This window comes from Gracilinanus agilis, chromosome 4, assembly GCF_016433145.1.
Source record: "Gracilinanus agilis isolate LMUSP501 chromosome 4, AgileGrace, whole genome shotgun sequence".
Lineage (NCBI taxonomy): Eukaryota > Metazoa > Chordata > Mammalia > Didelphimorphia > Didelphidae > Gracilinanus > Gracilinanus agilis.
The window spans coordinates 276,607,965-276,633,385 of NC_058133.1; the positions used below are offsets into that span (position 1 = coordinate 276,607,965).

General features: G+C 45.6%; 1 protein-coding gene across 1 annotated transcript in view; it reads left to right on the top strand.

The window, feature by feature from the left end:
* The window catches only part of VEGFA (vascular endothelial growth factor A), a 63,639-nt gene that overhangs the window by 10,454 nt on the left and 27,764 nt on the right, over nucleotides 1–25,421 (top strand). Inside the window, exon 2 of the mRNA XM_044675328.1 lies at nucleotides 23,609–24,351. Coding sequence (XP_044531263.1) covers nucleotides 23,609–24,351 — 743 coding nt within the window. The remainder of the gene's footprint in view (nucleotides 1–23,608; nucleotides 24,352–25,421) is intronic.

The window sequence follows — 25,421 nt, forward strand, 5'->3', positions numbered from 1 at the left end:
GTCAAAGGCTTTTTCAGCATCTATTGAGATGATCATGTGATTTTTGTTTGTTAGACTGTTGATATGGTCAATTATGTGGATGGTTTTCCTAATGTTGAACCATCCTTGCATTCCTGGTATAAATCCCACCTGATCATGGTGGATGATCTTCTTAATTACTTGCTGGAGTCTCTTTGCTAGTATTCTATTTAAGATTTTTGCATCTATGTTCATTAGGGAGATTGGTCTATAGTTTTCTTTCTCTGTTTTTGATCTCCCTGGCTTTGGAATCAGTACCATATTTGTGTCATAAAAGGAATTTGGTAGGACTCCTTCTTTGCTTATCATATCAAATAATTTGTATAGTATTGGGATTAGTTGCTCTTTGAATGTCTGATAGAATTCACTTGTGAATCCATCAGGCCCTGGTGATTTTTTCTTAGGGAGTTCTTTGATGGCTTGTTCAATTTCTATTTCTGATATGGGATTATTTAGGTATTCTATTTCTTCTGCTGTTAATCTAGGCAGTTTATATTTTTGTAAATATTCGTCCATATCTCCTAAATTGTTATATTTATTGCCATATAATTGGGCAAAATAGTTTTTAATGATTGCCTTAATTTCCCCTTCATTAGAGGTGGGCTTGTAAAACATTTTTGCACCATTATGATTACTGTGTATTACTCTTCATCCTATTTCTCCCTGTTTAGTTTCTGACCATCACCCCCCTCCCCCAATTTGTCTTCTTTTCTATCAGCCCCTCTGCCATTCTTTTATTCCCTTCCCCTCCTACTATTCTGTAGGGTAAGATAGATTCCTATACCCTATTGATTTTGAATGTCCTTCCCTTGTTGATCCAATATCCAATGAGAATAAGGTTCACATACTCCCTTCCCTCCCTCTCCCATCTTCTCTTCTACTATAAAAACTTTTTTATGTGAGATAATTTGCCCCATTCTATTTTTCCCTTCTCCCTCTTTCCAATGTGTTCCTCTTTCACATCCTTTAATTTTATTTTCTTTTATATCATCCTATCACATTCAACTCACGCCCTTGCCCTCTGTTTATTTATATTCCTTCCAACTGCCCTAATAATGACAAAGTTCTTTGGAGTTACAAGAATCATCATCTAGGGGCAGCTGGGTGGCTAAATGGATTGAGAGCCAGGACTAGAGATGGATAGGTCCTAGGTTCAAATTTGGTCTCAGACACTTCCTAGCTGTGTGACCCTGGGCAAGTCACTTCACCCCGATTGCTTAGCCCTTACCACTCTTCTGCCTTAGAACCAATACATGGTATTGATTCTAAGATAGAAGGTAGGGGTTTAAAAGAAAAAAAAAGAATCATCTCCCCATGTCCATGTAGGGATGTACACAGTTTAATCTTTTTGAATGACTCTTGGTTTCTCTTTTCTGTTTACCTTTTTATGCTCCCTGTGAGTCTTGTATTTGAAAGTGAAATTTTCCATTCAGCTCTGGTCTTTTCATCAGGAATGCTTGAAAACCCTCTATTGCATGGAATATCCATTTTTTTTTCTTTTGGAGGATTATGCTTAGTTTTTCTGGGCAAGTGATTCTTGGTTGAAGTCTTAGCTCTTTTGCCCTCTGGAATATCAAATTCCAGGCCCTCTGATCATTTAATGTAGAAGCTGCTAAATCTTGTGTCATCCTGACTGTGGCTCCATGATTTTTGAACTGTTTCTTTTTGGCTGCTTGCAATATTTTCTCTTGATCTGAGAGTTCTGAAATTTGGCTATATTCCTAGTGTAAAGGCAGGGTGTGAGGAAAGAAAATTCTTCTCAGAATGTTGCATGCTGAGAGGAGAGTCAGCTGTATTGGTTGGAAGAAGCAAAGAATTGTGGGAGAGATTCCTGAAGGAGGGGCTTTTGGAAGGAAGATGAAGAGCTTGGCAGTGACCATTCAAGAGCCAAACCTCAGGGTTTCCTGGACTTGTGTTATTCTCTAAAATCCTGTTTTCCTGCCAGTATCCATTGTCATCAATGAGATCAAGATCACTTGATCCTTGGGGAGTCAGACTCAAACCTGGGAGCGGACCCCCAAACTCCCAATCCTCACCTTGTCTTACAAAGAGACCCTACATAAAACAATTATAATTTAGATAATAGGATAGAAACCAGAGATAAGGGGAAGGGAAGGAGAACCTTTGGGTGGAGCCTGAATTGGCTCCCCAAGGGGAAGGACTTTGGGGCTTAGATCATTAGGGTCTACCTTGTTCCCTCTACCCAACATCTTATTTGATTACCTTGATTAACCCATAATAAAATACTTAGTAGTCAGATAAAAGGATCCAAGTTAATTCACAAAGAAGGGAAGAGGGTCTCTGAGCAGTTGCTTAACTGGGACTACAATTGAGCTAGGCCCCCTGCAGAATTGACGGCTGCTGTGGCAAAGAGGCTTTAGTTCTTTGGAGAAACTCCCTCAGTTTGTCAAGTATTGGTGGCACTTTGAAGGAAGGGTAGATAGATTCAAAATTATTGGCCCATCCCTCATTACCACCTCACTTCTCTGAAAGATAGCCATTAATACACTAGGAGCTATCTTTTTGGGATCTCTTTCAGGAGGTGATTAGTGAATTCTTTTGATTTCTTTTTTGCCTTTAAGTCCTAGAATATCAGCAATTTCTTTGATGATTTCTTGAAAGATAATGTCTAAACTCTTTTTTTGATCATGACTTTCAGATAGTCTAATAACTGTTAGATTATCTCTCCTGGACTTATTTTCCAGTACAGTTTGTTTTTCCAATGAGACATGTCACGTTTTTCTTCTATTTTTTCTTCTTTTGATTTTGTTTGATTGTTTCTTGATGTGTCATTGAGTCATTAGCTTCCACTATTGTCCAATTCTAATTTTTAAGGCATGATTTTCTTGAGTGAGCTTTTATATATCCTTTTCCATTTGACTAATTCTATTTTGTAAAGTTTTTTTTTTTCTCAGTGAATATATATACCTCTTTTTTTTCCACTGGGCCAATTCTGCTTTTTAGGAAGTTTTTATCTTCATTGGATTTTGGAGCCTCTTTTATCAACTGGCCTATTCTGTTTTTTAAGATTTCAGGTTTTTTTTTTGTTCCTCCATTACCAAGCTGTTGACCCTTTTTTCAATATTTTCCTGTATCACTTTAATTTCTCTTCCCATTTTTCCTTCTATTTCTCTTATTTGATTTTTAAAATCCTTTTTTAAAGGAGTTCCTCCATTAATCCTTTTTGTGCTTGAAAGCAATTCATATTTTTCTTGGAGGAACTATTTAAAAAAATTTTAATTTTAAAATATTTTTCCATGTTTACATGGTTCATTTTCTTTCCCTCCCTTTTTCCCTCCTCCTCCTGGAGCTGACAAGCAATTCCACTAGGTTATCACTTGATACCTATTTCTATATTATTCGTTTTTGCAACAGAGTGATTTTTTAAAAGCCTAAACCCCAAATCACATACACACATACATATATACATACACATATATATGTGATAAGTGATATCATATGTTCTTCTTTTGAATTTTTACTCCCATAGTTCTTTTTCTCAATGTGGTTAGCATTCTTTCCCATAAGTCCTTCAGGAATGTCCTAGCTTATTGCATTGCTACTAGTAGCAAAGCCCATTACATTGGAGTGTTCCACAGTGTTTTACTTTCTGTGAACAATGTTCTGATTCTGCTCATTTCACTCTGCATCAGTTTATTGAGGTTCTCCCAGTTCATACAGAAATCCTCAGAGGCACTATTAACTTTGATGTTGTCTTCTGGGCTTGTGTTTTGAACTTTCCTGCCACCAAAATAACTTTTTATGTTGAGTTTATTTTTTTGTTGTCTGCTCATTTTCAAACTTTTTTCCTTTTCCTTTAATTAAAAAAAAATGATAAAGTTGGGATTTGTAAATGAAATGAAGGGAGCACCATTCCAAGTTTTAGGTTCTTTGTGCAGCTGCCTTTAGCACTAGCTTTAGGAATCGATGTGCTTTCAGTTCTTCTGAGGTGGTATGATATAAGGAGAGGTGTATTTAATAATCTCCAGGCCTGTGCTCTGGTCTAGAGGTAGCTACAAGCACTCTTTTCTGCCTTGAAACGGTGACTAGGGTCTCCTGTGGCTGCTGGTATATTCTAGTGTTCTTCTGACCCCTGAGAGCATACCCTAGGACCGCTTCTCGGATCTGTGTATAGGCAGTTTAACAAGAGTATTGCACCCAGAGCCAGCAAGGGGACTGTGTAATATCCTTCTGAGCAATTGTCCAACTTCCCATAGCATCTGTGGCTGAGACCTCCAGAAGCCTTTGCTGCTACTTCAGCTGAGCCCAAGACTGTTGCTATTGCTGCAGTGGAACCTTCCCTGGTGTGCTGAGATCCACTTCAATCCCAGAGTACTAGATCCCTCATGCTGGCCTTTTAAGTTGTTTTGGGCTGAAAAATTGTTTCAACTCATATTTGTGTGGGTTATGCTGCTCCAGAATTGATTCTGAGGCATTATATCCTAGTTTTTTTTTGGAGAGGAATTTGGAAGAGATCAGATGGGTCCAAGTACTTTCTCCACCATCTTGGCTCTACCTCTCTTCTCCTCCTCTGTAAAATGAGACTATTCTGGATTAGGCTTGATTGGGGCTATTCCTTTGATATTTTATGTCCAATATTGGAAAAAGGGAAACAGTCACAGGTGATACAACAGTTAACCAAAGGAGGTTTACTTAGCCTCAACGAGAGAAGGATAGTCAACAAGAATGGGCACTGAGAACCCCTCAAGTTGATTCAGTCAAGAGAAGCTCCCTTGCCTGAGTTGCCCATCATTTTTCGTCAGCCAGGCAGCAAAGAGTGCCTAGAGATCTTCATGACTGTTTTGTACTCAGGCAGCCAAGAAGTGATATCAACTGCTTGAGCCTTTAGCCCTTGAATTTCTCATCTCAAGGACAGTCTCGATACCTTTTTAAAAGAAAATCTAGCTTACCTTGTACGGGAGCCAAGGGTTAGGATTTTGCTCCTACCACAGAAGGGTTTGAATGAGTTGATCCCTATGGTATTTTTAGCCCTAAATTCTATAATGGTCTCTCTGATGATCTCTAAGGCCCAAATTATTAATCTTTTTTTTAATTAAAAATTTTTTACATGTTGATACAATTTTTAATACTTGTTTTCTGGCATTTCATGATCCATGCTCTCTTCCACCTCACTCCCTCCCCAAGATGGCAGATGATTTAGGTGGTACATGTGTTATTTTACAATATATATTTCTATGTTCATCATGTTGTGAAAGAAGATACATATTGCTTTAGACTAGAGAAAAATTCATGGAGGAAATAAAGTGGAGAACAGCATGCTTCAATCTAAATTCAGACCCCATCAGTTCCTTCTATGGCAGTGAATAGTCTTTTTCATCATGACTCCCTTGAAGTTGTGCTGGATCCTGGCATTGCTGATAAGGCCCAGATTCTAATCGGACAGTGGCCCAGCAAGTATGGATTGGAGAGGGAAGAGATTAAAGTCAGGGAGACTAGTTAAACTATTACAACAACCTAGCTTCCTGAGGTTTATTGAGAACCAGTGAAAGAGTGGATGAAGCTTATGGCAGTAGAAATGAGAAGGAGGGATAGTTTGAGAGATAAAGATTGGAAGTGGACTAGCAAGACTTCTTGGTAATCTTGGTAATATGGAATAAGAGGGAGGGAGTGTTAGAAGTCAAAGATGAAGGGGCAGCTAGATGGCTCAGCGGATTGAGAGCCAGACCTAGACACAGGAAGACCTGGGTTAAAATATGGCCTGACACTTCCTAGCTATTTGACTCTAGGAAAGCCACTTAATCCAGCTACTTAGCCCTTACTATTCTCTGCTTTGGAACCAGTACACAGTATTGATTCTAAGGCACAAGGTAAGGATTTAGAAAAAACAAAACAACTGTCTGGGTTTGAATTCTGGAGAGAGGACTTGGTTGGAGATCAAAGAGTTGTGACTATAAAGTAATTTGTCTAAATTTTTTTCTAGACAGAGTATATATATATAGTCTTATCACAATGCAAGCCTCATAACAACCTTATGATTTTAAGACTACAGGTATTATTATTCCCATTTTCTATGTGAGGAAACTGAGGCATAGAGCAAATAAGCAACTTGCCCAGGGTCATATAGATAGTATCAGTTGTGGGATTCAAACCCTGAAGTCTCCTCTCTAGGTGGGACATTCTATTTATTATCGAACATTGACTCCCAGTAAAGAGCATAAAGAGCATTCGTCTGCAGAATGCACAGATAACTAGATTAGAGATAAGTAGACCTGGGTTCAAATGTTGCCTCCAGTAATGCTGTATTCAGACCCTGAGCAAATCACAATTTCTTGGTGTCTTGGGAGACTCTCTCAGATATAAGGCACAGAGGAGTTGCCCAGCATTAGATCATTCTTTATCCAGAGCACCCTATAATGAAGAAATTACAGATCTAGGTTTTCCTTGCCATCTCATTGAATTTTATTCCCTTAGAATATCAAACCCCAAATATGCTGGTCTTTGTCATTCTCCACTTTCCCCCAAAACTTCTTCCCTTCTCTCTTAAAAAAATTTTTTTAAAAAGTTTTTTTTTAAACCTTTTACCTTCTGACTCAGAATCAACACTGTGTATTGGTTTCAAAGCAGAAGAATGGTAAGGGATAGGCAATGGGAGTCAAATGACTTGTCCAGGGTCATATATAGCTAGGAAGTGTCTGCAGCCAAATCTGAACCCAGAACCTTCTTTCTCTAGTCCTGACTCTCGATCCACTGAGCCACCTAGCTGCCTCCCTTCCCTTCTCTCTTAGTGTTCCTCCATTCTCTTTTCCAGTAGCCAGTCCCTTTCACTGTTTTTGCCTTCCCATTCCTCCCTCAATTTCCTTCCAGCCTCTTTGTTTTTTCCTCCATTGTCCATGTGGAATGGCTATTCCTGATGGCAAAATGAGAGTAGGGTTCTCAGGGTTAGAGGATCTGTGGTATTTGTGGAGTTGGGGTGGGAAATCCAGACTGGATGGCATTGCACCCTCAGGGTACAGGGCAAAGGGAAGAGTGTCTGGATAGCTCTTTTGGTTGCCCTAGGGCATAGAATAGCCAAATACTGCTCTCCAGTGCCCTCTAGGGGTTCAAGATGAGGCTTCTGTGTAAGGCTGGCATTGAGGGAGAGGGTTTTAAAAGGGAAGAGGGACCCTAGACACTACTGCCCAAGGCCGTTAGGATATCAGGAAGGAACCTGGAACTTGTTCATAAGCAGGCTGTCATGTGGAATCCTAAAGTAGCCATGGCTTGAAGTAACATAGTGGATATAGTGGAAAGATTGCTATAGTTGGAGTCAGAGGACTTGGGTTCAAATCCTAGCTTGGCCATTTACCACCTGTATGACCCTGGATAAATCACTTCCCCTTTCCAGATCTCAGTCTCCTTTTCTGTAAAATGAGGCAGATGGATAATATGATTTCTAGGTTTCTCCCTAGCTGTAAAACTATGATTTGAAGGACCTCCTGGCCATGGGATTAAAAACAACAACAACCCTTACCCTTTGTTTTAGAATGCATACTAAATATTGATTCTAAGACAGAAGAGTGGTAAGGGCTAGACAATAGAGGTTAAGTGACTTGCTCAGGGACACACAGCTAGAAAGTGTCTGAGGTCAGATTTGAACCCAGATGCTCCCAACTCTGGGCCTGGTGTTCTATCCATCCTGCCTTCCCCCTTTTTGTCCCCTACCTTCTATGGAACTGGAAAAGAGCTCCATGTTCTACATTCCTAGAAAATCAGCAACATGAGCATCTTCCTTTCATCCCCATCCAGATTCATTTTTAACAATTTAATGTCAGAGGTAATATACTAGAAGAAATGAGAGTGGGTAGCTGGGTAGCTCAGTGGATTGAGAACCAGGCCCAGAGAAGGGAAGTATTCGGTTCAAATCTGACCTGACACTTCCTAGCTGTGTGACTCTGGGCAGCTCACTGAACCCCCATTGCCTAGCCCTTACCAATCTTCTGCCTTGGAACCAATACATAGTATTGATTCTAAGACAGAAGGTGAGGCTTTAAAAAAAAAAAAAAAAAAAAAAAAGGAAGAGGTGAGGCCTTCTAATCTCATTTGGTTTGACCACTCAATTAAATTTACCTTTTCTACTTCTTTAGCCCAGGTTCCCAAACTTTTTTGGCCTACCGCCCCCTTTCCAGAAAAAATATTACTTAGCGCCCTGGAAATTAATTTAAAAAAAATGTTAATAGCAATTAATAGGAAAGATAAATGCGCCTGTGGCCATCACCGCTCATCTGGATCGCTGCAGCACCCACCAGGGGGCGATGGCACCCACTTTGGGAATCACTGCTTTGGGGTCTAAGGATCATTCTCATTTGAGAGAATTACTACCATTCCTTGCCCTTCCTCTCTCTGACTGAATTGGACTAGAATCCTCTTCTCAGGATTCCTAGAAATGCCATGGTACTGTTAGAATAGCACTGGGTAAAAGGAAAAATTCTGACTTTGCCACTCACTAGCTGTGTGACCTTGGGTGAATCATTTCCCCTACCTAAACCTCCATTTCTTCATCTACAAAATAAGGGGGTTTGGGCTTGATGACTTCTAACGTCCCTGCCAGCTCCATCAGCCTGAGTCCATCAACAGAGCTGTTGCCAAGGTTACTCTAAATCAGGGTCATGGGATTTAGAGCTGGCAGGAACCTAAGGGATTATTTAGTCTAACCCTCCTGTTTTATAAAGAAGGAAACTGAGGCCCAGGAGGGGAAATGATTTCTACAGCCAAAGTTCTACAGCTACTGAGTGGAAGAGCAGGTAATAGAACCCAGGTTTCCAACAATTTTTTAAATTATGCTATTGGCAGCCTCTAGGGCTCCTTCCAGTTTTTAATATATTATAGTTTAATGCAAGCCCTCTCCTGCTTAGTGGTGTGTGTGTGTGTGTGTGTGTGATCCCCGGCATTTCCTTAGTTAAAGCAGGAGGTAGAAGGCAAGGAAAGGAGCTGGGAGGATGAATGGAAAAGGAGATGCTGGCCAGATCTAGGAGAGAGTTGGCAGTGATTAGAGGTTCTTCCAGATCACTCGAGCAGTTTTGCTGGGCTATGAGGATTAAAGTTCCCTTGTGATGGGGATCAGAATCAGGGGTGGAAAAGGGAAGGGGGTTGACCTTTGCTCTCTGGCTAATGAACATGCTCATTTCCATAAACACCAGAGCTGCTTATAGAGGAAGTATGAGTCCCTACCCTGCCCAGCTCCACCTCCAATCCCTGCCACTCTCTTCTACCAGGATGCACCTGGGCTTGGTACCTATCTCTCCTGAACAAAAATATGTCGATTCTTATCTAGATGAATATAGGTCAGATCAATCTGCTTGTTCCTTCTCTGAGCAGTGAGATTGGGTTTCCATTGCAGGGAAAGAATTAAAAAGATTAGATGAACAGAAGGACTTCCTCCACCAGTTGGAATTTATTTTTTTGTTGCTTCTCTATTGGTTTAGAATCAAAGACAGAATTTCAGAGCTGAGAGAGACTTCAGAATTCTACCCCCCCCCCTTATTCTATGGATGAAGAAACTGAGGGTTAGAAAAGATTAAATAATTTGCTCAAGATCACAGTGGCTAAAATAGATGGTACAGGTAGAACTTACCCAATGAAGTTCATTTAGAAAATTAACTTCTAAGGTCCCTTCCAATTCTGATCCCATGATGCTTATAAATCCAGATCTCTAAACTTCCCAGTAAAGTACTCCATTCACTAACGAGGCCTCTATTTCCCTAGGAGTTCTCTAGAGTCCATTTTCTCTTTTTTGGGGTAAGGGACCTTGGGATTGAATCTTGGTTACATGTAACATTTACTCTACCAGTACCAGACCCAGGAGAAAGGAACAGAGAATCACCTGCCCTCCTACATCATCCCTTGGGGATCTATGTGCCAGAAGTCTACCTACTTTACCTTATGGGGACCTGGTGAAGAAAGGGAGACAATGCAACTTGTTCAGGGAAGGCCATATTTTCTTCATTTCAACTGAGGAATCTGATGCCCCATTTGTCCTGGGTTTTGATCGGATAAGGCCCTGCTAACATTGTCTCTGTCCTCTAAGTACCTTTCTTGCTCCCCAACTTCTCTTGTGCCAGGCCCCAGGTAGGAAACCCTCACAGTAGGGGTCTGTTGATACCCCTCAAACATTGCCTCCCTGTTCCCGCCAAAAGAGCTGATAACATGAGTTTTGGTGCCAGAGCTCCAGCCCAATCAATGCCTGTCTCTGTCTCAGCTGGATTGAAAGAGGTAGGGGGTGCTGAGATGGGCACCCAAAGTACAACCTTCTTTCCCCCATCCTTTACTCACTAGGAAAAGGGTCTTGTCTTTTTCTCATTTTTCCTCAAATACTTGCCAAGCCACTCAACAGCCTTCTCATTCCATTCTTACCCACCCCCTCACTTGCCCTGTGTTCTGTACCCAAACACTTCTCACCTTCCCCCGTCACCCAAATTCCTTTTCCCACTTCAATGCTTCAGAACTGGGTAGCCTGGGCATTACCATCCACATCTGTCCTGTAAGGGGTATGGGGACCATAGCCCATAAGAGAACTGAATTCCTTCCTTCCTTCCTTCCTTCCTTCCTTCCTTCCTTCCTTCCTTCCTTCCTTCCTTCCTTCCTTCCTTCCTTCCTTTCTCCCTTTCTCCCACCCTTACCATGATCAAATATTAGAATTGTAAGGGATCTTAGGAATCAGCTAGTTAACCCTGTTATATAGTTCTGGCTTAGATGAAATGAGCAGCCTGGCCAGCCTAAGTTTCCCTGTGAATCCATAGTAGAGCTAGAACTAAAATCCAGGTCTCATGCCTACTCCTTGGACTCGTTTTCTACTGGGAAAGAGATCCTCCAGAGAATCTGTCTGAGAATCCCTTTTGGGGAAGAAGTGAGACATCCTTGTTCCATGGGAAGAACCAGAAGGCCCTGGTCCTTTCTTGCCCTGGGGACAGTATATTATCTAGGGGACTTTGAGCCAATCCCCTACCTCCTTTGTTTCAGTCCCCACTCTGCCACACAGTAGCTGGGGAACTTTGGCTATATAGATCACTTTCCCTTTTCAGTTTCCTCCTTTGTAAAATGAAAAAGGTTGGACTAGACAGCTTCTAAGGACCCTTCCAGATAGAAATCTATGAACCCCTATGACTGAGCTGTTAATCTTTCTTCTGTCTGGTGCAACAGTTGAAGCCAGTTGGGATGAAGACTATGGAGAGATTTCAAATAATACGGTCTCTCCTTTCACCCAACCTTGTCTTTCTCTAACCCAAGAGTCCTTATGGCTCTTCAGAGCAAAAAAGTAGGGGGAGAGCAACTCCAATCTCTTGAAAGGTCAGGGACTCCCCCTGGTTATACCCAGGAATGAACAGACCGTATATGGTTGCCTTCAGATTGAGGATAGAGCTGAAGAGTTCCTGCCTGGAGTGGGCAAAAGGTCCAGGGCCATTGGTACATTGGTAAACAGTCAAGGAAGCAAGAATGCCAAGTGGCAGGCCCTTGGAGGAGCTGTTTGCGTCAGGTGCTTTCAAGGTAACTCCCTGGGCTGGGGGTGGGGTAGAGCTACATGGGAGAGGGGGAGTCTGCGGAAGCAGCTTGGAAGTATCGGAGGTCGTGGTGACCCAGGTCAGCTCACAGGGAACATCTGGATTTCTGGAAACACTTCTTCCACCACTGATGCGGGGGCCCCTCCCCCAGAGAGCTGGCCCGTTCCTGTGGGCTGTGTGTCTGCCTTGGGTTTTGAGAGGAACCTGGACAAAACATTAGAGGAATGGAGAATAACAAGGCAAGAATGGGGATGCGTCTAGGAGAAAGAGTCACCGTGATGCTCACCCCTGCCATCAGGAGGAGGAAGCTTTCCTTCTGGCTACCAGTGGTGGATGTGGCCCTGGGGTCACCTAGAGAGGAGGGAGGGAATGCTAGGCTGCCTCCAAGTGGGGAGTTCCTTTCCATCGTGGTTGCCACATGAGTGCTCCACCTGGCAAACAGATGGTCTAGGATGTTTGGATTTCTTCCCAGGTCCCCTGACCCCTCTAACCAAACCCCCATGGAAGTTTTCCCAGAGTCCCAAGGTATCTGGTACAGAGACTTTGCTGGAATCAAAGAATTAAGAGCTTGATGGGACCTTAGAGATCATTCAACCCAGCCCTCATTTTACAAAGGAGGAGACCAGCACCTGGAGAGAGGAAGCTACTTCATTGAGGTCATGCCCCTTTAAGCAGCAAAGCCAGGATTTGAACCCAGCTCGGATTTTAAATCGAGAGTTCTGACTATTACACCATGTCATTATCTTTCTAAGTAGCAGTGACCATCTGCCCATTTGTGGTGCCAGGAAGAAAGTTGGGGGGGAACACTGTCTGGGAACAGGGCAAGAGAAGAAGGAAAAAGATAATGGGAAGGATTGCTGTTGGGATAAGGGTGGAAACTTCAGGGCAGAGTTAGGTCCTTCCCCCTTTTCTTCTTTTATGTAGTGTTTGGGGTCAAGTCCTTAGACAGTCACAGGAGGGCGCTCAATAAATAGAAGTGATGAAGGAGTTTGCACTAGGAAGTCTCCTAGGACTGGGAAGAGATTGGGGTGGAAGCAGGAGATGTAGGGATCCTTTTTGCAAGGAGGTTACTGGATGGACAGGAGAGGGGGATGCAGATGTGGTAGAGAGAAAGAGAGAGACAAGAGCAGGAAAGAGAAGGCCTGAGGGACAAGGGAGAAGTTGAGGCAGAAAGGGGAAAAGGGGCAAAAAGACAGAGAAAGAAAGACAGGTGGGAAAAAAGGGAAGGAAAGAGAGAGGTGAAAAGCATGATTAGGACAGAGAGACAGAAGGAAAGACAGAGAGACAGAGAGAACACCTGTTCAGATTAATCCTCATTTTAATGGTGACACCCCTCTGATGATCTGGGCACTGGGGCAAAGGTTTCCCCAGGGGAAATTGGAGATTTGTGATTCGTAGAGGAGGGGAGCCTTCACAAGAAGGTCAGACTCACAGCAGCATTCTGGGCCACTGGGCCCTGTCCCATGGCTTGCTTTCCTGAAGTTGTTTCCAATCAGCTTTGGCAGATAGTTTCCCAGGCTGGCCCACCTTCCAGGGAAAGAAGAAAAGACTGAGAGGGAAGACTCTCCCAGTCGGAGGAGGCTTAGGCAGGGAGGTGTTGAATCCTGATACTTGCACCCAAGCATCCCAAAGAGGGTGTCACTGTAGACGTAATAGGTTGGAGTACGTATTTCCTGTCGAAGGCTTTAAAATGTTAGGCAGGTGGGTCTAAAGGAAAGTAGAAAGATGGACTAGATTTCCATCTCCTTTATAGCTTCTCAAAATTAAGTGAAGGGGATTGGTGGAGGTTGACGGGGGAAGCTGTTCATTATATGCTGTTTAGAGGGCTTTGAGGAGGGGATAAGCTCCATCATTGACCAGGGGATGAGCTTGAACAAAATGGGAAATGGGATAAGGTGAGCAGCTATAGCCACCACCTTTCAGGAAAGCCAGTAGAGTGTTCACATGTGTGGACACACACACACACACACACATTTGTACCTGCCCTAATGATTCTTGGTTTGCCATTTCCTACCTGTCTGACTCTGGGCTAGTCACTTCCTCTTCTCCGGAACTCAGTCTTCTCACCCCTATGGGGAAGGGGCTAGGCTAGAGTGAGGTAGTCTCTTGAGAGATGATATTTATAAAATGTTTAGCACAGGGCCTGGCACCAAGTGGGGCTATCTATATAAAGGCTTGTTTACTTCTCCTTTAAGCGGTAACATTTTGTGATTGATTGGTGAATACTGTGGAATGGGAGTATGATGAATGGGGAGAAAACTCTACCCCTTGCTTTCTTGGCCTAAGGAGGCAGGCAGAGTGGTGGTGACCTTCCTGAAGGGGCCAGTCATTAACTGGCCTTATTTCCTTTGGCTCTCCCTGATGGTGGTGGGTCTATCTGACCCAGGCATCTGGCTAGTCCCTTCCTTCTAAATAATAAGAAAATAAATAAAAATAAAATAAAGATTTTGCTGTTTCAGAGGAGACCATTACCTGTTTCTTACAGTTAGAAGCTTTTATCTTCAAGAAATATCCCTAAAACCATTTAAGGCAGAGTGACCACCATCCTCTTAGTTGACAAGGGCCAGATGCAAAGGCCCTGTCAGCCCAGAGATATAGGTTTCCTGATCCATTTGGCTTCATCTTTGGGCTGCATTTTTAGGACTTTAAAAAATCCCATCAAATTTCTCTGCCTCAGTGCTTTCAACTGAGAGAGCTCATAGAATCATAGGTTTAGAGCTGGAAGGAGGCCACAATTTTATCAACACAATTTTATAGATGAAGAAACTGAGGTCTAGAAAAGCTAAGAGTTTTGTCCAAGTAACCAAGGTAACGGGTCAGAGATGGGACTTGAACTGAAGTTTTCTGAATCCATATACAGTGCTTCCCCCACTGCCACATGCTTGAATATAGGAGTTTGGGAGTGGAAGGGACTGGAAAAAGCTGGGAATGGAACCCTTGATGTGCTGAAGTGGGATCTCATTTTTCAGCTACTTTCTTCTCCTAAAATAATGATAGGGAAATAATAATGTTATAATTTTATTATTAAGTAATATTATTAAATGTTTATCGAAACATTAAATATTATTTTGATGTTATTGTTTATTATTTTTTTAAATTTTATTATTTCATAAATAACAACAAAGCCAAAACCAGAAATAATAATAGCTCGTCTTTATGTTGTGCTTTAAGGTTTACAGAGTTCATTTTTCTTCTTTCATCAAGACAATCCTATGAGGCAGGAAGGTTACGTGATATCTTTGGCCACACGAGCTAGTGTCAGAACTGGATATAAAATCCACGTCCCTTATTCAGAGTCTAGTGTTCTTTCCACTATAGCAAGAGGCCCACTCACTCCCTCTTAGTAGGTCTGACCTCAAAGAAAGGCCGGGGTATTTCTGAAGGGTCCTGGGAAGGACTGTCTCACACACACACACACACACACAAATAAATGTAAAAATAATGATCCCTCCCCATGGCCTAAAACCCATCATTAGAGATACATTTCTTTGTGTTAGGCTTTGCTCTTCCCAGGAACCCTCTTGGGCCCTTGGGAGGGGGTATGGTATTAAATCATTAACACCTCATTGTGAATGCTTGTCATCTATTTTCTTGGAAGCTCAGAGTTGGTAGGGCAGGAGGAGGGAAACCTCAGATAATTTAGTCCCACCTCCTCATCAGATTGAAGCAAGGGAGGGGCTTTTCAAAATGGTGCTGACTTAGGGGTGGGTTGTATATTGAGTCAAGAAGGACCCCATAGAAGGAAGAAGTTGGTTCCCACCCCCATGTCTGCACAACGAGGAGAAGAATCGAATCCTTCCTCTGCTCCTCATAGTTCCCATGTCCCTTCCCTTCCAGGCTCCTGCCTTCCCCTGACATTGTACCAGAGTGTCCCGGATTGCTAAGGAAAGTCTGTTCTGGGAGACCCAAGCTGCTAAAACAAGCAAGCTAAATAACAAAGGCAGTGCTCTACAGGCCTGGCAAATCTTGGGGTCTGTGTCTCCCCTATATTTCACCTCCACCCCTTCACAACTAAATTTATCCCAGGTGATGGAATTCCTGGTTATGGCCTTGTTCCCTGTTCCATTGCTTCACACAGAGCAATTGCTTAATAAATGCTTCATTCATTCATTCACTCCTCCTTTTATAGAGGAAGAAATTCAGACTGAGATAGGACAAGTGACTTGCCTAGAGTCACACAAGCCTTTTGACAGAGACGGTACCAGACTGAACCTAGCTCTTCTCATCTTTGTTTTTTTTAGTCGCATTGCTTTGTCACAGAACAAGAGCCAACATATGGGCCCTAGGCACCTGATGGGGAGGGAGACAGGGAGGGACACATTGAAGCTAAATTCAACTCTTCCACAATGGCCCAGCTCATCTGGAATTGTTCTCTTCCAAATCTCCTGAGTCCCTGGGACCTGACTGGGGGAGCCTGGACTCCTCTCCATTCCTGTCTTCTCCAGAGGCTGATGTCCTCTGCCCCCGCCTTTCACCACCAAGCAGAAGGCAAACAGTGATGAGAGAGCTGGACCTGATTTACCCTTTTCATGTTTGTTTAAATTCTCTAGGGGAGACTTTCTGTCGCTGAGGGCGGGGATCCTGGTCTGTGGCTCTTCACCAGAGGTAGCTGCATTTTCCCCTGTGCTTTGGCTGAGGATGTCTCTGAGGAAGCTGTGCTTCCCCGGAGAGTCAGTCCCCTTAGGGGGCAGCCAAGTGGCTGGGTATAGAGAGCAATGGACTAGGAGTCAGAAGGAAACCAGAGTTCAAATCCAACCATGATCATTTACTGACTTTTTTGTATTTGAATTGACCTTGGGCAATTCATCTAATCTCTCTATGCCTCAGTTCCCTCATCTGTAAAATATAGAATCAAAATAGCATTTACCCAGGCAGCTACAGGGCTCAGTGGATTGAGAGCCAGAGCTAGAGATGGGAGGTCCTGAATTCAAATACTTCCTAGCTAGTGTGACCCTGGACAAGTCATTTACCTCCCTTTGCCTAGCCCTTACCATTCTTCTGTCTTGGAATCAATATATGATATTGATTCTAAAATGGAAGGCAAGGGTTTTTAAAAAAAGCATTTATCTTCAAGGGTTGTGATGAGAATAAAATGAGGTAATACATGTAAAGTACTTTGCAAACTATAAAGTTTTATATAAATTTTAACTATCATTATTATTACCTTCCTCTCAGTTCCTCTGTTTTCTTTTTAAATCTCAAAGACCATCTCAGATTTCAAGTGGATAAGGTAGAAAGGGCTAAGTCCCAAATACGAGACAAGATCAGGTTTGAGGGTGAGCATCATGATCTCCTTAACTTCATAGAATCTTTTTTTAAAACCCTTACCTTCTATCTTAGAATCAATTTTGTGTATTGACTCCAAGGTAGAAGAGTGCTGAGGGCTAGACAATGGGGGTTAAGTGGCTTGCCCAGGATCATGAAGCTAGGAGATGTCTAAGGCCAGATTTGAACCCAGCTAGGCTAGATCTCAATCTATGGAGCCACCTAACTCACCTAGCCACCCTAACCTCACAGAATCTTAATCCTGGCTGTCTTTCCTCATAATTTTTTAAATGACGAAACTCACCTGGAAATCGAAGTCCAGAGGGAAGAAGGGACTTGCCTAAGGTCACATAGCAAGTTTATGGGAGAGCTGGGACGAGAACCCAGGGTTTCCTGATTCCCAAACCACCCTTGTTTCTGTGAGACCTTGCTACCATCCAGATTCTCTCTACAACCTTTCCTGAAGGCTGACTGAGTCACTCTGGGAAGATTGAGTCAGGAAGGCAGTTTGCAACGAGTTTTGATGAAAGGCTTCCTGGTGTGGGAAACCTTTTCTCTCTAACCAGGTTGGGGTGTAATTCTTACACTTGTTACCTGTAGCCTGTCCAGGACAGAAAAGGGACATGCCTGGGATCCTAGAGGGACCAAAAGGATCCTCCGGGACAATATATTATTATCTTCTAGGCCCCTTCTATTCAGTTTCATTCCAGCCTTGGATGGATTGAGAGGAAGGATGCCTAGGAAACTGGTATATTTTTAGTCTAGGAAACTGGTATATTCTTAGGAGACATTCTCAGTCCCAAATCTTTGACCTTACTCAGCTTCTTATTCATTGTTGTTCAGTTGTTTCAGTCTTGTCTGACTCTTCATGACCCCATTTGGGGTCTTCTTGGCAAAGATACTGGTGTGGTTGGCCATTTCCTTCTCCAGCTCATTTTACAGATGAGGAAACTGAGGCCAACAGGGTTAAGAGACTTGTCCAGGGTCACAGAGCTAGTAAGTGCCTAAGGCTAGATTTGAACTCAGGAAGATGAGTCTTCCTAATTGTAGGCCCAGCACTGTGTCACCTAGCTTCTCATAGACTTTCTGTAACCCTATGTTTCAGGTCCTCATCTATCACCTCACCTTCTCCCTTCCTCACCTAGGGACTCACCTTTTAGCTTCCTTCTTAGTTTATTCTTCCTTCTTAGATGACTTCTTTCCAGTTGTTCTCTGTATCTACATTTCCCTCAGTATTTTTTCTCCCTTGCCTCTTTTTTACCTGTATATCCCTCTCTTGCTTAGTCTTTGCAAAGGCTGAAAAAGAGAATGAAAAAATAGCAAGGTCTTTCCTTTTCTGTATTTAACCACGATCTTCAATTCAACAAGGAATTACTTGGGGGTGGTGGTGGTGGTTCTAGAACTGTTCTAGGCAGGGCAAGATGGGTGGGAGTTTTGGGGGAAGGGAAAAGGAGGGGCAGGGAATACTAAAGAGAGGAAGACACAGTCCTTGTCCTCAAAGAGCTTATATTCTAATTTGACACATGAAGCATCTACAATATGGTGCCTTGGAATTGGAGTTAGAAGAAACTTAGGTTTACATCTCACCTTCCCTGACCCTGTGCAATTACCCTTTCTGAGCCTGAGTTTCTTTATCTGCAAGATGGAGATAATACTTCTCTGTCTCTGTGTCTCCCTCTCCCTTCCTCCTTCCCTCCCTCCATCTATCTATCCATCTATCTAATCTATCTGATCTAATCTCTCTATCATCTCTCTGTCTATATGTATATGTAGACATGTATATCTCACTTTATATATATTTATATATCTACATATCACATATGCATACATATATGTATGTGACTGTGCCAATTTTAAATGGATTGATAAATGGCAGTTTTGGGGGTAATATCAATGTAGTTTGGTGCCTTTAGAGCTCCTTTTGCCCAACCCTAGGAATATCTCCCTGTGTCCCTCATTGGTTGTTGCCCCTTGTGTGTTTTCCTTTCTTTGCCCCCAGCATAGGACTCAACTTTCTTCAGCTGTGTCGCTGGTATTTCTCTGGCCATGGTCCCCAAGTCCCACCTGCTTGGCCCCCCTGTGCTTCTCCCTCTTGGATGGGAAGGATTCCTATTTTCTGTCTGTTTCCTCCTCCCCATACCAGGATATGGCTCTTCTCTTCTCCTTACTGTGAGAGGTACTGTCCTGGTAGGAGCCTCTTCAAGAGGTGAGAGGACTTCAGTACAAAGTGCAGTTATTATACTTATGGGTCGATCACTACCTCCTTTGTCTCTCTGGCTGCACTTCTGGCTCCTGGCCTCTTTTCATAGTCCGCCCCGCCCCCTGGCCCCCTTCTCCCTTCCCCCATCACCTGGAACAACCTTCTACTTTTCACAAGCCAAACATCCTTCTCTTTCCTTCTTGGATCACTCCTCTAAACCTCCTTCTTCCACATGGCCTACTCTTCCATCCTTGTCCCTGAATTACTAGTTGGGTTGCTGCCTGCTTATTATATTCAAGGGTGAGTAGCTACTGATGCCCTGTGTTGTGAGTGGCAGAAGAATGCACCTTATTTTAGGTGAGGATGAGGAAGATGCCAAAGGGTCTTTGTATGTGCTGTTGTTCTCTGCTTCAGGTATTGGCTGTATCACCTTGGGTCAGTCACTATCCATCTCTAGGCCCCTGAGAAAATCTCAGGATATGTGTGTGTATGTTTGTGGGGTAATCATCATAGCCTCTCCCTGCCCAATGAGGATTGTGGGGAGAACTGATGAGATTGACTATGTACAAGGATATTAAGCCTAAGAGAATAATTGGGGCTTGGGATTCACAAGATGGCCTTTTTATTGTTCGGTGTGTGCTGTCTTGCCTTTATACAGCTCAGGTAAATTTGGTCTTTCTTCATGGTAACAATAAGAAGTCTATGATAGCCAGCTATTGTGAGAATGACAAATCACTAAGGGTAGGTGACAGAAATCCAGAAGTACCACCTTTGGAGTCAATGTCAATCCTTGTCAAAGAGGCTCCAGTTTCACCCCCAGACTTGCCTGGGCTCATCCCTCAGAGGCCAGGTGCCAGAGGGACTGAGGGTCCAGGTTACTGCCACTTCCTTCCCACCATGAAAGGGACTGCTTATCTCTGTCTGTGTCATCCCAGTTGGAGACAAAGGGAAACCACTCTGAGTCTGGGAGGTATTCCTTCTTGTCACTGTGCTCTGAATTTCACTAAACTTGGTGCCGGAGTCTGCATGATGCAGTGGAAGCCATCACAGCATGTGGCACCAGAGAATTTGGGTTTGAATTTCATCTATGTGATATTTTACCACTTTGGGCCTTGTTTCTCTCCTCTGTCAAATAAGAGTATTGGCCTGGAGGAACTCTAAGTTTCTTGCCAGCTCTAAAACCCATTATCTTGTGCCCCTTCAGTTTATCCCATTCCTCTGTCTCCTCAGGCCACCTTAGAACCTCTGGGGCAGGCACCTGGACTTCTACCCTTCCTTAGTCAATTTACATCCCTGGGATGCTCTGGGGAATTGGAGGGAGCAAAGAAAGGAACTATGGCTAAAGTGAGTCATTCTGAGGCCAGACGCTCTCACCCTGGGTTTGGAGTCAGGGGGATTTGTCCTGTGAGGCTATTGTACCCAAAGAGCTGTTTTTGGGCAGGGGTCCAGAATGCAAGGAGCTTTAGAGCCAGATCTAGACTGACAATGGGGAACCTCAGCACATCCTCCAATCTCCTAACACCCTCCTCATGACCCTCTTCTCAATCCAACCAGCCAGAAAATGATCCTGGGCAAGGAGGCCAGCCCCTGGGAGGGGGACCACTAAGCCAGATAATGTACATTTATAAAGTGTAAGAAGAACTAGTCCCTAACAGCTGGGGGGCTTGCCAGCTGGTTGAGAGGGGATATAGATGGGAAGGGCTGGAACTAGGTCTCCCTCCCTCTACAGGGTTGCTTAGAACTGTATCCCCTTCCATGGTGAGCCTGGGGGTGGGTGAGAGGAAGTGTCTGGCATATGGGGGTATAATCTTCCCCCCACCTTTGGGGCAGCAGTGTGTGTGTGTGTGTGTGTGTGTGTGTGTGTGTGTGTGTGTGTGTGTAGATATGTTGGGGACAAGATAGAGGAGAGGGGGACAGACACAGAGGAATGAATAAGATCACTTCTCAGGATTCTTTTGCCTTGAATTGGCCCCCAGCCCCTAGCCTTTGCTCTTGTCCCTGCTCAGCCTGTCCTAGCTGTTACAGTGATCTCTGGGGTGGGTTTTAAAATTAGGAGCTGGAGGGGGTGGGGAAGAGGGATCCACCAGACTTGGAATCGGGGAGCAAGAATTTTAATCTGGATTGCTGTTTGCTTCACCGCTGCCAAGTTACCTTTCTTTGGGAGAACTCAGTTTTATCATCTGAAAAATGGAATTTGGATTATGTGATTTCTATGATGTCTTCCAGCTCTAAATCAATAATCATTCATGTGAAGATCTCTGTGTACTTCTAGGGTGAGCTTTCTGGGTGGGCAGTGGGACAGGCTAGCTTCCTTTCTTTCCACAGTCATCTGAGCCCCTCATTCTTTCCAAAGGAACAGTCCAGGAATAGCTAGGTTAAGCCCAACCTGAGGGTTGGCTGGATCTTGGGAGAGATCAGGGAGGAAGGGGCTGGAGGGTGGAATATTGGATAGGAGAGGGGAAGAGGGTAGCAGGACACGGAGGAGAAGGGTGTGCCAGAAGAACACTGGAGGAAATAGGAGGGATTGAAGAGGGAGCAGTATTCTAAATCCCATCCAGATAACCTAGAAATGTAACTGCAGAGTGGAAACAGTGGAGAATCTCAGTCTTGGACCCTTGGCCGGGGTGTGTGTAGGGAGGAATTTTGGGTAGCCGTGGTGTGTAAACGTGCTGTAGCACTGGTGGGTTAAGCCTGAATCATCACGTCGGGCCCAGTCTGGGCTTTCCATCACCCTTGTGCCCATGCCAGTCCCCACAGCCCCATGAACAAGGGCCTCTGTTTCCTCAGCAGCTTCTTCCTCCCAGCTGAGCCAGACTCTGCAGACAGTCTGGTGTGGACGTGGGCTCCAACAGCTCTGCTTCCCCTCAGGGTCATGCTTGTAGTCAGCTTAGCCCCGGCAGGCCTTGATTCCTTCCAAACTCTGCCATCTCCCAAGAAGGCTGCCTGTATTCATCCCACAGGAATCAGCCCCTGACTCTCTGCTCTGATGTGACAGGGCCTGAGCCATTCCTGTTATTTTGCACGGATAATGCTTCCTATTAGTTCCAGGCTGGGAGTTCTCCAAAGGGCAGGGGTCCTTGTTCTCCCCCATCAGTCTTTAAAATCTTTCAGGCCGGAAGGACCATATCTCCTTTCTGGGCCTCTTCCTCTAGCACCTCAGTTACAGGACGCTGTGTTTGAGTCCACCCCATCAATAACCGTGTTGCTGGAGGTAGAGGAAGTAGGCACTTTTATAAGGGCAAATTACTCTCTCCAAAACTAAATTCCATCGGTAACCCCCCCCCCCCCCCAAAGGGCTCAGGCCGCCCTGGGGCTAGAGCTTCAGGGTCTTCCGTCTATAGCCACTAGGCGGCACTCCTTCTCCATGACCGGCTTCCATTAGCCAGGTGAACTTGGGAGAAAATGGGTAGCCTGCTTCTCCTTCTCTTCTCGCCCCCCCCCCCCATTTCCATCTCTGTTTACGGGGGGGAGGAAGGAGAAGTGGGGTGTGTAGGAGGTCATAGGTCACTTCAGAGTTCCCACTGATTATGACTGTAGTTTCACGCTCCCACAAATTCCCAGCAAAGGGGGAAGGATGTTTGATGGCCCCTGTCCCTGCATAACCCTAAAATCTCCCCTCCTTCTGTCTTCTCCCCCTCCCCCCAACTCTCTACCAGAGAAAGAGAGCGAGAGAGCGAGAGAGCGAGAGCGAAAGCGAGAGAGAGAGAGAGAGAGAGGGAGAGGGAGAGAGAGAGAGAGAGAGCGAGAGCGAGCTGAATTTCTTGGGGTCGCAGCTAATTCTCAGCTTTATTTATTTATTTTTTTGATGGGGGAGACAAAAGGACCCTGTTTATCTAACCTCAACAGGTTGGGGAGGGGAAGGGAGTGAGAAAGGTCGGAACCCTAACTTTATTGCCTCCCCACCTGTAGGGAAGTCCCCTAATGAAAGAAGGGTGTCTCTTCCTTGCACAGATTTCTATAACGCTAAGGCTGATATAGAAGGGGTGGGGAGACTCCCCCCTTCCCCCCAACCTCTTGCAGTAGCAAGAAAGGAACCAGGGAATAGGTTGGTAGGGGCCTGGAGAGGAGGGGTTACCAGACATAGAGGAATAAACGAAATGACTTTTAATTTTTATTTTTTATTCCTTTTGGAGGTTGGGGAAGGGATAGCTTGGAGAGAGAGGAGGCGGAGAAGGTGTTGGGGGGAGGGTAGGGGCGGAGCTAAAAAAGCCTGAGGGGCGCAGATAGAAAAAGGAGGCGGTCCTGTAAGGCCAGTTAAATTGACCGAGAGGCGGAGAAACGGCCGAGAGAGCCGGGTACCGACAGCGAAGAGAGAAGGAAGGACGAACGACATATTCCCCTGTCTGCACATTGCGCTTGACTGTTGGGGTTGCTCTCGTTTGCTTCTCAGTTTTCTTTCGCCGTCTTCTCTTTTTTAAAATTTATTTTCCAATTCCCTCTTTCCTCGCTAAAATCAGGAGGACTTTTTTTCTGGGGGGACTACCCCCTTCCTTCTCCTTCAAATCACTCTCTGGATTTTGGAAACCCGCCGAGGGGGGGGGGGAGAGAAAGAGCTAAGAGTGAGAGGGAAAGCGAGGAAAGTAAGTGACCTCGGCTTTTTTAGGGGACGGACTGCAGAAAGAGGACTGAGCCCTCCTCCCAGCTCGGAGTCTCGGGGACCCAGCAGCTCCGGGGCTGACACTTCTCTCACACCACTACCAGCCACCCCTCGAAGCACCGACAAGAGGGGGACCCTCCTCGCACGCACACTTTCTCTTCTCCCCGGCTTCTGACCGCGGCGGGCTCGACTGCAGTAGAGCCGGAGCAGAACCCCGGTCAGCGGCTAGGGGCGGGGTGGAGGGGGCAGGGGTACGAGACTATGCACTGAAACTTTTTGTCCAACTTTTGGGCTGTTCTCGCTGGGGAGGAGCTGTGGTCCGCACCGGGAGCGCCGAGCCGTGCCGAGCGGAGGGCAGTACTCGCTCGGGCCCTGATCAGCAGCAGCAGCGGCGGCGGCAGCTGCGGCAGCGACTAGAGGAGGAGGAAGAAGAAAAAGAAGAAAACGAAGAAGCGGTGCGGGGGCTGCGGGAGAGGCAGAAGCTCGGCTCTAGAGAGCCGGGCTCATGGACGGGTGAAGCCTTAGAGAGCACCGTGAGCACCCAGCCCGCAAGCGCGCCCCAGGCCCTGGCCCGGGCCTTGGCCCCGGGGAAAAAGGGAGACAGCGAAGAAGGCGCCGGGGGGACAAGGCCACCGACGCCGCCACCGCCGAAGAGCAAGAGAGGGAGGAGGAGTGAGAGCCTCACCGGCCCCAACCGGGCCTCCGAAACCATGAACTTTATGCTTACTTGGGTACACTGGTGCTTAGCCTTGCTGCTCTATCTCCATCATGCTAAGGTAAGCGAGTTGGTGCTGGCACCGGGTTCTTGGTGGTGGTGGTGGTGGTGGCGGCCAGTGTCCGGCAAGCCGGCGGGGGTGGTGGTGGTGGTGGTGGAGGCACAGTCCCGGACTGGGAAGCATGGAGGGAAGCTAGGGAAACCAGAGGCAGGGGGCTTCTTTTCCTAGCCTTGGAAGTGGGGATGATGAGATCTGTGCTCCATTCGTGTTGGTGGGCACCCGGCATTAAAGAGTAACCCCCCCCAAGTGTGGAGCGGGTAGAAGAGGGGGCGCGCGTTAGGTGGGAGAGCATCTGGTTGGGGTCTCGCCGCCCACGCGGGCCCTGCCCACCCACCAGAGCCACACGCACGTAGGATCCCGGCCGAAGCAAGGGGAGGAGGAGGGAATTGGAGGGGCTGGGCTGGTGCGGCGGCGGTTCAAGTTTGTTCCTTGTCGCCGGGTCCCCCAGCAAACAGATTGGGTAACAGGGGAGTTGGGAGCCAAGCCCCCTGGTCGGGAGGGGGAAGCTGATGGGGGAGGGGGGGTCACGGTTTTTGGACCTGGGAGGGAAACAGTCTGAGAGCATGCAAAAAAGGGAGAGAGCTAGAGGCTCCGGTCTTGTCACTTTCTCTTCCAACCTCCCCCCTCAATCCAAATGAGTTTGGAGAAAAGTTTTTGGGTGGGGGAGCTTCTGGTACCCCCAGGAGTGCAGCTTGTAAAGCCTTCATTCCCCCCCGCCCCGCTTGGGTCTCCTTCCCAGTCCCCTCCCTCCCCCTCCTCGGCGCCGGGGGCGCGCTGCGCGAAGCCGATTACATCAGCCCGGGGACTAGCCCAGCCGCGTGTTCCCCCGGAGCCGCCTGGGCCGGAGCTAGGGGTCTCTGGACTAGAAGAGACCTCTCTCCTGCTCAGAAAACACACGGACACACACCCCTCTCTCGATTCCCCCCCCCTCCCCCCGGAAGGTGACCCTTTGAGCTAGCCACAGCCTGGCACCACGGGCAGCAGCACCTCCCCCCCCTCAACCCCCTCGGCTTCTTTCTTTTTAGTGCGAAAGAAATTCGAGTACACCCTCTTTGCCAACTTCCTAGCTG